The sequence below is a fragment of the Rhipicephalus microplus genome, chromosome 1, assembly GCF_043290135.1.
Source record: "Rhipicephalus microplus isolate Deutch F79 chromosome 1, USDA_Rmic, whole genome shotgun sequence".
Classification (NCBI taxonomy): Eukaryota; Metazoa; Arthropoda; class Arachnida; order Ixodida; family Ixodidae; genus Rhipicephalus; species Rhipicephalus microplus.
This window is the reverse complement of record NC_134700.1, coordinates 150165347-150179472: the sequence shown is the minus strand read 5'-3', so window position 1 is coordinate 150179472 and position 14126 is coordinate 150165347. Positions and strand designations below refer to the sequence as shown.

Genomic DNA, 14126 nt, shown 5'->3' with positions numbered 1-14126 from the left:
CTGAAGCCAAAGACGACGCGGAGCCTCTTGCGACAGCATACTGTGCATTTGCTACTGAGGTCTCCTAGTGTCTGCAGGAGGTGCTTGACTTCTCCAGGGCACACCAGGACCACATGTGGCGGGCCCAGAAGACTCGCTACGACCAGAACAGGCGGCCACTGACAATACAGGAGGGTGATCTTGTTCTGCTCGAAAGCCACTCCCTCAGCGATGCCACCAAGGGCTTCTCCTCAAAGCTTGCACCCTGGTGTTCCAGTCCCTTTCGGGCAGTGAGAGGTGTAGGACAGAATGACTTTGTTCTAGTGGACTCCAAAACGAGTCGTCGCCACGGTGTGAGACAGGCAGATCAGCTGACACTCTACCATGAAGCTGCAGGCGATGTGTAGTGGTGGCTTCACATTTTGAGGGGGGGGAGACCTGTGAGGGTGGCCGAGAGAAAGCGTTACGTGACGGCATCATCATCATCGGGACTTGGCCGAGAGAGGGCACTACATGATGGCACCATCATCATCATTGGGACTGGGAGCTGGGGGGGTTGCGTGCATGGGGAAGGGGAGAGTTCGGCCTGGTCGGGGAGAGTGGCAAGACGTAGCGGTGTGTTGTGCGCGATTTAGTGTTAGCGCGTGACAGCATAGATGATATAGCTTCACCCCAAAAGTATTTTATCCGAGATAAAATTTCTGAAGTGGCATTTCAGTTTATGGAATGTAACAGCATTTAAAATGTGGTAGCAGATAAACAAGGGCAGGCAAAAATAATATTTGCACTTAAATTTTTCTAATGATGCTGCAAGCTTATATGTAACTTCTTTTTGTGCTACAATGCAAAAAACAACACCGCACTGTCGTAATGCCATCAGTGTAGAGTGCAACTTTTTTCAGTGACAAAAAAAAAAAAGAAGAGAAAAAGAAGGTCTTACTGTACATTAGAAACTCCAAAATTATGAGTTCAAACAGTGGGGGCTCTAAAATGCATAGAGGCAAAAGGTGGGTAGCGGGACGAAGGTGTCTTTTCACTGTAGTCGGTAAGTGGTGTGAATGTTTGGCTGCAGCAGTAGTTCATTCAACGCTTCTTTTTGTTGTTTTCAGGTGCGTCATCATCAGCCGAACAGCCGAAATTAAAAAGCGCAAACAGCGATGGTGCGTTGCCAACACCGGCACCTAAAAAAAGTTCAGATAGGCCTCGCGGCTTGCAGGGGAAACGGCCAGGCTCTGGTGAGTGCAGTTGCTGTGGACATCACTGGGCAGTGCTAGAAGTAGAAGCAGAGTGGCCGCCAGAGGCTTTCCGTACCTTGTGCTTATTTTTATCATTTTTCAAATTGTTTTATCTGGTGATTCAGCATGCCTTTGACTTAAGCTCAGTTTTGTGCTTTTGGTAGAGCTGTTTTGACTGCCATTGGAATTATTTTCTGGATCTGCATTTAGAGCAGCGAACAGATTGGTCATTACTGCGGGTATTGGTGAAGATTGGCCTAGTGTGCGGGTGGTACCTCATGCACTCAACACGGTTATGGGCAGAGTACAGTGGCCTTTACTCCTTGTTATCACTGGCACATTTTCTGTTGCATTTGGTCGTGCTTATAAGAGCTGTATGTCCTAGGTAAGGGTTCTTCGCTTGGGCTCCTCAGGAAGGTTGTAAAGTCTCGTTCACAACACCTGTGATGACTATGTATCATTAGTCACACGACCAAGCTAGTCGCAAATGACTGCATTGGCTGTATAGCAACTGCTTCAGTCGAGTTACTTGCTGCTCGATTTTACAAGATGTCAGCTCGTATGGGGTGATGGCGATGGAAGAAGATGCTATCTGTGAGCATGTCACATGCAGATGTGATTGTCAGTCACGTAAAGTCGCTTCTTGGTCACCAGTCATGAATTGTCATGTGACCGTTGCTAGTTGCAGGTGTGGATGAGTTTTTATGCTGGGTTTATTACTCATTTTTTCTGCGGTAGGAATCAGAAGTGGCCACTAAGTTGTTCTCAGACTGTCGCAACAGTCACTTGATGCACCCTTCCATTAAATCAAGAGATCTTCTTTTTTTCTCATGTGTGTTTACTGTTGCCGAGCGCAGAATTCCTTGCTTGCAGTGACTGCACGCTGCGAACACACATAATGTCCGATGCTTGATGGCTATGTTGACGCTTGGTCAAGTGCCGCTAAACAGACGCAATTAGAGAGACACAGCAACGCAGTAACAACAGCCATGTCTCAGCTACATCTCAATTGCAGTAGCGGAGTAAAATTGGGAAAGGACTAGACATCTGCAACAGTGTGGCATGGTTAAGATATAGGTGCCAGTAGTAACTCTATTCACGAGGATGTATTCTAGAAATTGGGTTAAAAATTAGGAGGAAGGTTTTTTTTATACATATAGTCAATGTACACTTCTCATGAAAGCTACTACGAGCTTCCCTTTTATAGGGAAGTAATGTGGAGCAATATGAGCCATTGATAACTCATAACCACAAAAGTTAATGGCATAGAAGTTTGTCCAAAACGAACTATACTTTACACATTTTCATGGCGCAAAACGAAAACTGTGCAACTTACTATAAACTGACTACATATCTAAAATCAGCATCAAAGCCTATATATACAGCAAAAAAAAATTCATTACCCTAGGCTACAGATAAATGAAACTTTTACGATCGCATCTCCCCATGAGAAAAGGGTGCTGCTGTTAGCAAAAGGAAAGGGCTACCATGGAAGCAAGGTCTGCCAGTCAATGTGGGCAAGATCATGGGAGGCCCACTATGGTTGCCAAAGAAATAATAGCGACTAGAAGAAACATTGTGCTGATGAATTTTTGTCAGGAACTATCATTGTTGATAGGTAGATCGAGCACATTATGTGCGTGCCACAAACCATACATAGAATCATACATAGAATCTAACACCCTAATAAAGAGTCAATTAATAGCAAGGTAATTTTGAGAGCAGAGCAAATCCATCTGCACAATATGTTTATGCTGTCCATGCTAACATGACAAACTAAGGGTAAAAAAAATGTCCTGGCCCTCCTAAGTGGTCAAAGTAGATGTCACAAAGCATGCATTGGGAATCAACCTCCACAGTTTTGACACAGAGTAGATGTCTTCTATGGTGTGGATGGAGGTTCTGTCCTTCGGCTGGGCAACTGTGCCACAGGACGTTGCCTGTAGCTGACTGGGCTGACGGTGAAGCCAGATGACTGTGTGTGTGGCCTTGGGCAAAGGCAGGTGACTGACATAGGAACTGGAGCAGGCAGAAGTGGTGAGCCTTGTAGCCAAGGCTCGTGACCTGGAGGCATTCTTTGGCATCTCTACATTAGCCCCTCTCGTGTCTGCACTGCTGCAGCTCTTAATCAAGTGCTCAGTACGCAGCTGGAGATGTATGTGCCTACGTCCTAGTGCACGTCAGCAGTTCAGCTTTGTCATCCCATCAATTCCTCTACCTTGGTCTCCTTATTTGGTCTTCTTTATACATACTTTACAAGCGTCTTCTTATTGGCTTCTTTTATTCTTTTCCTTCCTCACTGTTCACGGGCTTGCATCACCTGCCTCTTTTGTTCATGATGATTTCACAAATATAATAATAGTATCTTCAATTTCGCATGCCGAAACCATGGTGTGATTTTATGAAGCACTCAGTGATAGAGTGCTCCAAAAATTTTCACCCTATAATGTACTGTAACAAGCACCTAAATCTAAGTACATTGTCCTCTAGCATTTTGCTTCAATCTAAATGTGATGGGCACGACCAGTGTCACACTGGCGACTTTTAGGTCAGCAGATGAACGCTATAACCAGTGTACCACCGAGGTGGACTTTCCACAAATAATTAACCATTTTAGGGAAGTTATTCAGTTAACTTGGCAAATGTAGTCAATGTTCTGCATGACATTTGCACCGTGACCTTGTTCTAAATTCAAAAATGTTAGTCATGTGTGATAAAGCAAGCACTTTCATCCAATGCTTACAGATGACGGAAAGGACGTTCCTGGTACCAGCAATGGTATTGTTGCCAGTGGAGTTGCTGAACGTCTGGGTCTAATGGTAGCGTAAAATTCTTACATACTTGTACTCTTGAAGACATTGTGCTCCTAGGCCACTTCCAGATTATTAAAGCTAGTCATAGAGTCCTATGAGATAGCTTTGTGAGACAGGTTTATTGTGAGCCCGGCATCTTGCTCATTTTTTCCTCCATGGCTTACCTGTTCTTTAGATGGAACACTCTGTCTTGCAGCTTTTGCCAAAACAGTGCGATTTCGTCAGCGGGAACATTTCTGATGTAAAAATGTTCTAGGCAGTTCGAAGAACACTTGCAGGGTCACAGTGTGACACAGCAGTCAATGGATTTAATGTAAAGATGAGTGGAACTTTCAGTATATGCATAATACAGCATTGTTGCGTGGAATTTTTCCTAGGGGACATTGCAACTGTTCCGTGGGGAGAATAGTATATTTTTTGATTTAATCAAAAGGAAGCTCAGAGCTACAAGCGATCTTATCACAGACAGGGAGTCCTTGTTGTCACCCTTTAGTTCAGTTTCTTCTCATCCAATTTATGGTAGTGGCAAAGATGACAATTTAGGTAACAAAAATACCATGTGTTGCAAAATACACTGTTACACTTATTGTAGGGTGTGTGTACGTGTTATTGTGTGTGTGATTTGCCTAATGCTTCTTTGCCGTGTAACCGTTGTCGCTGGTTTCAGATCATTCATTCTGTGTTGTTGCAGGTTTCAGGGGCCACTGGCATTCCAATTTCATCTACCAGCAAATTGCATACCACTGACACTGCCCCAGCTCTGAGACCTGGCACAAATTCAACAGCAATAGGTTCTACCCATGCTGCCCCACCTGCCTCGTTAGCACCTCTGAACGAAGCAAGTGGTCTGTTGAGGCGGACTGATGACTCTGATCTAGCTGTCCCTGGTCCTAGTAAAGTGTCTATTGTAGGTTTAACATGGAAGCACAGTACGAAAACACCACTTCCTGGTCCAAGTTCAGCAGCGGGGCAACACCAGTCTAACGGGCCTCAGCAGTCCGTCGTCTGCATTCAACCAGATCTGCCTGTCGGCATCAGTGAAGCACTGTCTACATCCAATGGACCTTCGAGGGTTTCGCCTGATGCTGATATACTTGGCAGTGTCAATGGAAACTCAAACACAGACATGAGTGACAGTCAAAGTATTAGGCAAGCAAGCAAACATTCGGGCACATCTTCAAATGGCAATGGTGGCCCGACCCAGAGCTCTGCAGAGAACATTGCTGAGGATTCGATGGAAAACTCTGTGGAGAACCTGGTAGAGAACTCCGAGGGCAATTCAGATGACAATACGAATGACAGTTCTCAGGGGAGCTCTGGCATGGTTGGTGGTGAAACTAATGAGGAGGACTCCGTGGGGCCCATCGACCTCCAGGACTCCATATCGAGCTCCTCATCAGCGGCGCTAGTCTACCCTCGCAATCCTGACGAAGAGCAGTCTGCCATAATCAGTTCGTCATCAAATGACCACAGTCGAAGAGACATCCACAAAGCTAAGCGTGCTTGCGATGTGACCAGCTCAACATCTGTGTCTGCGTCTCCATGTCCAGTGACACCAATGCCATCGACATCTGCTGTCTTTGGGGAGCAGAGCTTGCCAGTTGCAAGTTCGACACCATCTGCTCCCGAGCAAAACTCTCCGGACCAGACTAGTGAGGGCAGTTCCACAGCCCATTTTGAGCTGCCTTCGTGCTTCGGCGAGGGCAATGGCAGCAGCAGTTCTAACGTCACGTCAGCTGAGCTGGAGATCGCTGTGGTCTCCTCACCGACTCCGGATGCTCAAGAGTTGTCGGCAAACAGCGCGAGTGGTGAAAGAAATGTCGCTGGTAGCGCAGAGCGAAGGAGCAGTGCCGTCGAGTCGTCCGAGCAGGAGGGTCCGGCGGAAGTCAGCTCCGCGATCGCAACGCAGCAACCTGGCGCTTCGTTGTTGCCTGCTCAGCGTGAAGAGGTGACGTCTGCGCAGAACGGTAATGGCCCATCGTCTGCAGCGAACGGTGAAGTGACGTCAGCCGTTTCATGTCCAAATTTTGACAATGACGATGATGATGTTGATGGTAACGAGGCCGGATCACTAGTGAGTGAGCTTGTTGTCAGTAGTGAGGAAGAAGTGAGCACTGCTGAGGCTGTGTTAGTGCATTCCGAAGGTCTGGCCGAAATCACATGCTCAACTGTTGATGCAACGAGTGCTTCAATAGCTTCTGGTAGTTTGTTTCACCACAACGCACGGCCTTTGTCTGTGTCCAGCACAGAGGAGGCAGAATACCTTGGAGGTAAGTACTCATGCTAAAATTTGATATTATTGATCCTTTGGCACGCTTTTTTACTGTACGTATTCCAGCTTGTATTTAGTTGTTATTGCATTATAGTCATATTTTAAAAAATATAATGGAAAGAAGGCTCCTCAGAGCACCTCATTTCTAAGCATAATACTAATAGCATCCAAAACTAATATAAGATTATGATGCACGCTGTAGTGGAGGGTGTCCTGAAATTTCTACCTTATGATGTTCTTTAAAGTGCACTGACACAGCACTGTATAGAGACCTTTAGTATATTGCCTTCATCAAAATGTGGGTGTCACACTGCATGGGAAGGCAACAATAAGGGAAAAAGGAACATGTCCACCCCAATTCTCATTTTTTAGTGCCCATTGCCTGGTGGTGTAAACAACGGTTATGGCTTGCATCAGTCCTGCCTCCTTTCTTGCTGAAAGCACCTCACTTCATCCTAAATATAAATGCAGTTTCACAATGATATAGAAATTGATTGCACATTAGGTGCGATCTCCTGAAAATGAGCCGCCCAGCCAACAGTGGGCAAAGAAGCTTCTTCTAGTTGCCCCAGTATCACCCAAAACAAGTCTTCAAACGCAGAGCGGCTGTTACTTTAACATTCTCAACAAAGGTGGACGTACATCCCAAATGACAACTAAAGAAGGCAGCCTGAGCTAAATTCAACCTCGAGTGAAGGTGGTTTCGATATTGGGTGTTTTGAGGTTGGTGTTCAAGACTGTGAACAGCATTTCTTGCAGGTTCTCACGGTGGTTCAAAGAGATCACCAAAGTCCCTTTGGTAGACGCTCATGCAGGAAAGCACAGATTATTGTTGATTGATGTGCATTTTTCAACTGAATTTTTCGTCACACCAGCAAAATCCAAGGAACTCCTATACAAGCTATCACCATTTACAAATAATTACGGAAAATATTCAGCAAGCACGAGGAAGCATGTTATGTGTCGGTTGCAGCAACACGTGAATCATCATGGAATAGCAGTGGCATGAGTTCACCTGTCAGCCATTTGTGCTGGCTGGGGAGCGAAGTTGTGAAAACTAATTTTGTCTAGAAACGTTCCACATTAACTTAGGTTCAATTCCAGCCCACAAGGGCTGCTTTATTGCAAAAATGCCTGGGTATTTTTATTTAGAAGCGTGGAAGGAAAGCCCACATCATTAAGGTTAATAAGGGGTCCCTTCTATTGCGGCATACTGGGTTTTTTGTTAGGAAAAAGCACAAAGTTTTTTTTCACTGACATTGTAGCACCCCCATAGTAGGCCATGCATTTGCTCTAAACGTGGTGGAAGAAAGATTACAGATTTTTGTGGTTCTGCAGGATGTGCTGTATTTAGAAGTTAGGAAAGCATGCTTATAAGGCTATGAGACTCCCACATGCAGCTGCTGTCCAGCTGTTAAAATTGGCTTCTGCGCTTTCTCACACCATCCGCAGGGTCCGTGGAAGTAGACTCCCACGAGAACGTTCCAGATGCTCAAGCCTTCAATGATGTGGGCACAAGCAGCAGCTGTGGTGACGGGGGTGAAGCAACAGGAGCAGAGGCTACAGTGGGAAATTTGCCTCCGGTGCCTGACGAAGCATCGTCGGACTCGTACTCGGGTGTGGAGTCGTCCCGCACCGTGTCAACCGCCTGTGACAGCGCCCCTGCTGCCAGTGACCACGGGAATCCAAATGGCACGTCGGATCAGCCAAGCCAGTCCGAAACTGGAGGTGGCTTTTCGGCAGCGTCTGCAGCGGAGGAACCTGTGGAGTCTGGGAACAACGGGGAAGAAGTCTACGAATTGCTGATTTGTGATTCCGGTAAGATTGATCTTGGGCAGCGTGTGTGTTCTCACTTATACAGTTCATTTCGTTGTCTTTTTTAAGTCAAAAGGAAGATGAGGTAAGGTTCATGTGTCTGATAAAGGTCTCTGGCTCTACATATCTCAGTCAACGGTGAACATTGCTGAGAGCATATTGTTCTTATACATTCGGTTTAATCAGTAGTATAACCATGGCACCGTAAAAACTCATTTATATAGTGTATATCCAATATGTGCATACATGATAATATACATGCTTGTACTGTCGAATCTCATTAATTCGAACATACTTAATTCAAACTTCCGGTTAATTCTAACTCACGCTGAGGTCCCGTCAAAGCTATGTGTATTCTAATGGGCAAAAACGCCCTGTAATTTTAATGCGCAAGCACTCGCGACGATTGATTCGGACATACCGCGCTCCGAAAATGCTCTCGGCACCAGGCCTAATCACGCGACGGCACATCCCACATTTCAACGCTGCGCACGAAGGAAAAGAAAAGGAAAGAAAAGGCTGCAGTGGGATGTTTGCTCTATCTCAAATGCCGATCTGCGACGCTCCTGTGCCACACTTCTTCCCACTGTTCGCCACTTAGTGGAGATCAGTGGGAGAAGCGTGGCACAGGCGCGTTCCCTTTCGTCCCTTTTCGTCGAAAAAGGAGTGCTGCTCTCTTTTCCGTCCCTGCCACGTTATGACCTCCTTTTAAGGCCACGTGCGAAGAGAGAGAGAGGAAAAAAAAAGAAAGTTATCGCAGAGTGTTGGCTCTCTCTCACACGCCAGTGTCACGCTTCCCTCGTTCCCCTCCCTGCCACGTAGACCCTTATTCTTTCAACACGACGTGCGGGAAGAGAGCAAGAAAAAAAAAAAAAAAAAGCTGGCGTGGAGTGTTGGTTTTCTCTCTGAAATGCTGATCTGCTTCTTTCTGCCTGACGATGCTCCTCCTTTCTTGTCACGTGCTGGCCACACTGCGGCTGCGGCGGAGGGTAGTAGGTGAGATACTGTCGTTGTTGTCGTCGTCTTCAGAAAGTGTCGGCGCTGGACATTGCCGCGGACAACTTCTTTTGCCAGGAGAATGCGGAAGCTGAAGTAGAAATGCTTTGCAAGCTGCATGCGAAATTTATAAACGTCGGCAGACGTGCATCACCGATTACTTCAATTAATGACGGATGTCCTGTGATTTGTAAGTGTAAGTCTCCTGAAACTTCTCCCTCATGTGTTAGCTCAATGCACATGCGCCATTGCATGGTGAGCCCTCCGTTCATTTAGCTTTCACTAATCCGAACTTCTTTTCATTTGAACAAATTTTCAGGCAATTTAGAGTTCGAACTATCAAGATTCGACTGTATAACATTCACAACTCATCTGCTTTAAAGCACCTAAATAAGGCTGAACAGTGATTTGGGGCCTGTTAACTCAAGCTAAGCCCACATAATGACCACCCGTAGTTATACCACATAGAAAAGACCCCATATAAACATAACAAAAAACCAAATATAGTATCTCCATTCATTTACTTATATCTTAAGTAAGTGGAATAGTAAAGACAGTATAAATTGCATGACCTGTGTTGCTCTGCTGTGAGACAAGTTTCTACTACAGGACAGTGGTAAATTATGGTATTTTTGTAAAGAACAGCTCTCGGAATGGTGGTCGTCTCATCATTATCTGTTAGTCTACTTTGCTCATCTAGCTGCAGTCACTGAGCAAGCTTTTCTCTTTGTTTTGTTTCGACTTTGCAGAAGCGAGTGAGGGAATCACATCAGTCATGGTTGACTCAGTGTCCAGTACTGTGTTCGGAGCTCAGCGAGGAGCTGGCCCATCACCGTCCACATATCATTTAGTCTCCCTTCCATCATGCTCATCGTCTGGCCCTAGCACATCATGCTCTCCTCCCGCAATCGACGTGGCATCACTTACTCTGGCATACCACAGGACTGATGATGCGGCAAACCTCGATGCTTCATCGTCGTCTTCATTATCAAGCAGCAGCGGGCCGCCCATTGTGGCCGACTCTTCCGCCGGCCTGCCATCACACGACGGCACCCCTGCCTCAAATAGTGTTCCCGGCAGCACTTCTAGCAGCAGTCAGCCCTTACAAGTTGACAATGGGAATGCCAGCAATAATGGCAGTGGAAGCAGTAGCAGCAGTGGCACCAGCTCGGACCCTGCGACACCGCAGAATGTTGACGACTCCGAGACGTACGAAAATGGTGCGGCCTCGGCGGCCTCGTCTGCTTGCGATGTGATTCTTGTCGAAGCCCATGCAGCGGGAACATCATCCGAGATTGTGGTCTATGCAGAAGAAGAAGCGGCAGCTGGTGTGAGTGTTTCCTTGGACAACTGTGACAACGATTGCAGCAGTAACGCTGCCCCCGAAGACGTTGGGGGCAATTTGCTGATTGTCAGCTCGTCGGCATCCGTACATGGCCACGGCGGGCTAGCAAATGGAATGCCGGACGAGCATGCGTCGACATCAAGGCTCGCTTTGCACCAAGACGAGGACTCTGCAGCAAGTTCAGCCGTTTCAGACATTGATGCCGTGGTTGGCAACGTGGTGACCGTTGAGACAGTGAGGGACATTGTGGAACAGGTGGTGACCTCGTCAGCCTCTGTGACCCCTGCGTCACTGTCCCAGCCTAGCACGTCAAGAGGTGCAGCAGGGCCACAGCAGGTGCTCAAAAGGAAACGTCGTGTGAATGCACTTATTGACGAAGCTTTGTGTGCCGTGGGACATGTGTCTGGTTGGGCGCGAGCAGCATCAGGACTTCTGGATAGGGTGTGCAAATTTAGAGGTGCCAACAGGTCAAAAGGTGTGCCACCACCAGCGCACTGGTTTTTGGAACCAGGTAAGCACCTTGTTGCTTGTAAGATGATGACATCTGTGGGCTTGTTCACAGTGCGTATCTAGGCTCAAATGTTGTCTTGTGATGTAGCGAGGTATTAACTTCTAAAAGACAAAATATGCTCATCTCGCAGCATTTTGTAGCCTCCTAATGCGGTGTAGGTAGACGAATCTGTCTTGTTGTTAGCTTCAGTTCTTTGTCATACTGAAAACTAACGTTGACATAGACAAACTCTCCTACAAATCACTGCTGATGCTAAAATAAGAAGGGAAGCCAAAGGGTCTTACGTTTGCCAGTCATGGCCATATGAAGTTTGCAGATAAGAAATAAAGGATGCTGGTGTTTTTACCAGCCAGGTCTGTGATACCATTCACCACAGAATCCTTGGTCCACGTGACAGCACATTGAGTTATCATACAGTGCAGTGGTGATCCTACTGGGTAATTTGTGTCGTTTGGCTATTGTTTTACTTGCCTGCATCTTTCTGTATCCCTTCAAATGCAATGTGCGGGAAATGCCCTAAAATTTTCTATTTTTGCGTGCTTGCCGAGTAATAGAGTCGTTTTCGCCCTGATACCAAACGCTCTAACAGTTTTGCCAGGTTGTCGTGGAACTCCTGCCCTCTTTTAATTTCATATTTTTGCACTTTGCCTCGTTAATGTTTACAGTTTTAACCAGAATATCAGTGTGGCCACAGCTGCCTGCAGCCTCTCTTATTGACAGTTGTATAGGCTTTTTTCAGATTGGGAGATCATCGCTCTTGAAGAGGAGCATACTAGCAACTACAAATTTGCTGTTCAAGCCACTTTGCTAGTTAGTTGTAATCTAACACACGACGGCCGTACGACTGCCATTTTAAGCATCTTGAGCCATAAACGGTGCCTTCGAGTGAGGTGTGTGAGATGGCATGAGCTGAGAAATTATTAATGCTTGGAGCATTCATAGCCTCTATAAGCAAAAAGTATATGGAAAACATGTGCAAGTTTTCCATCGGAGATATCGGTGCCTGTGCCTTAAAGAAATAAACAAATATATATTAGAGGATCTGAAATTTTTTTTTTAACAAATAAAAAAAGTTAGACATGATTGTCTCATAGGATTTGAACTCACGACGTCTAGCACAGATGCCCAATACTGTAACCATACATCACAAATTCATGCATCAGTGGCACGATTAGATATGTGCTAGCTAATGAATTTAGATGCTTTAAGCCACTGCAAGGTACTTAACCTTTCTCGAGAAGGCGAAGACGTCTGAAGCCAGGCGGTATTTACAGCTCTAAAAGGCAATTGATGAAGACCGTGAGGCGATCGTCAGCGAAACGTTACAAGAGGCTACACCACAAGAACGCGACAAGACTTAAGGGGCCTTGCAACACAATTCCAAGTAGCCATGGAATGGTTTCTTTTTTAAAAAGCCATGTAATGTATTCTGTAAAGGAGCTTATTGCCTACGATTTGGCTGCCACAATAATTTACAGTATCTGTCTAGTACAAGTGGAGTTAGAAAGTTTGTCGCGCACTGCAATGGTTTTCTCTCTCTTCTCATTCCAATGAAAGCGCTGGAAGATAAGCAGGGAGGGATGGCAGGGGGAACAAGGTACAGTACGGTCGACTGTTAGGGAGAACATGCGAGCGTGCAACCGACGGTCCGCGGGGGGCTAAGTGCTGGCGAGATTTGAAAACGCGAAGCATGCGCACAAAATCGCAAGGGCGGTTCATGCTCTGCGTTGTCTGCTACTTCCTGCCCGAGCACTCGGCGCGCGCTAACGCCCTGCTATGTTTTATTGGTTGGAAGAAGCTGGCTATGCTCGTTGCATGAAACATCAATTTTCTTGTCTGTTATCAAAGGCAGCCGGCTGGTTCGGGCGTTGTGCAAAGCTTACGACTGACATTTCTGTGAGCATTGGCACTGTAGGTTATGCAAGTGATGGGGTTCGTTCTCACTTTCACAGAATTCCTCAGCTGCGGGCGTAATTCATCGCCAAACGAATTTTTTGTGGTGCCAGCTTTTATATGTGGCATGGCCAGGGCACCTGAGGATGAAAGTCTTCTCATAGTGAGCTCTACACTAAAAAACACAGTCAGCCTGCTGTCGCTGCCGTGGTAAACAGACCACTGAAGAGAGCGACGGTGCTAATGTGCCCCCTTGGGTGCTAATGTGCCCCCAGTCGCCTTACTTCAACGTAATCGGTGGTGTGCAATTTCAGAAGTAACATGCCGAGTCGTGCAGGTACTGCAGCTGTCCCTAGGGGTGCTGGCTCACACACGCACCACCTATGTCTGAATGATAAGCGACCTGTATGGCAGAAACAAAAATGAAGAGAAAAAAAAACTGCAGATATCTGAGGCCATGTACGTTTGGGAAGCACTTTGGCCCCTTGCCATTCCTCCTGTGCAGTTACGTTGTCAGCTTGGTTGGATAATGAAGGTACAGAAGCCCTCGTTTCATAAGATATTGCTGCTTGTTCTTTGAGCAGAAAATATTTTGCGGCGTAAGATTCAGGTGGCAACAGCATCCAACATTAAGGTCATCCCATGATAGCTTCAGTGTTGACTACCTTGTATCAGAGCCCTTTTAATATAACAGTTTCTCAAGTTTGGGTTTCATTATTGGATGGCACTGTGACAGAATCATATTGCTTCAGTTTTTAATGACTGCATTTTTTTTCTCTCTCTGCCAGTCGCATTGTTTCATGTTGACACAGGTAACATTATGTTGCCAAGTGACATTTCTAGAGGTACCTTTGACTCCAGTTATTGTGCCTGAAGTGAATCACTGGAGAGGCTACTTTATTGAACTTTTGTTTCTTTCCTGAAAAATTTCTTTCTGCATTCCTTATTCTCACTGTCAGTTTGATATGCTGGTAATTTCTCCCAAATTTCTTGCAGCCTCTGCATTAGTGTCTGCTTGCACTGTAGCACACCTGCTACTTGTAACACATTAAGGTATCATTATAAGTAACACAAACATTTTAGGGGGTGAAGCACCTCGGGGCCTAGTCTTGTTCATTGTGTGTTGTCCATTGTCCGGCACATCACATGCAAAATACCCACTATACGCCTACCATAACTTTAATGAAGTAGGGAAGCACCTACTATGCTATGACACTCGTCATTCTGCTGATAAGTGAAGTACCAACTACACATCTCTAAGCCATTA

General features: G+C 46.0%; 1 protein-coding gene across 1 annotated transcript in view; it reads left to right on the top strand.

The window, feature by feature from the left end:
- Window positions 1-14126, top strand: part of LOC119178625 (uncharacterized) — a 97285-nt gene that overhangs the window by 68379 nt on the left and 14780 nt on the right. Inside the window, exons 16-20 of the mRNA XM_075887472.1 lie at window positions 1089-1214; window positions 3960-4033; window positions 4719-6297; window positions 7752-8117; window positions 9860-10966. Coding sequence (XP_075743587.1) covers window positions 1089-1214; window positions 3960-4033; window positions 4719-6297; window positions 7752-8117; window positions 9860-10966 — 3252 coding nt within the window. The remainder of the gene's footprint in view (window positions 1-1088; window positions 1215-3959; window positions 4034-4718; window positions 6298-7751; window positions 8118-9859; window positions 10967-14126) is intronic.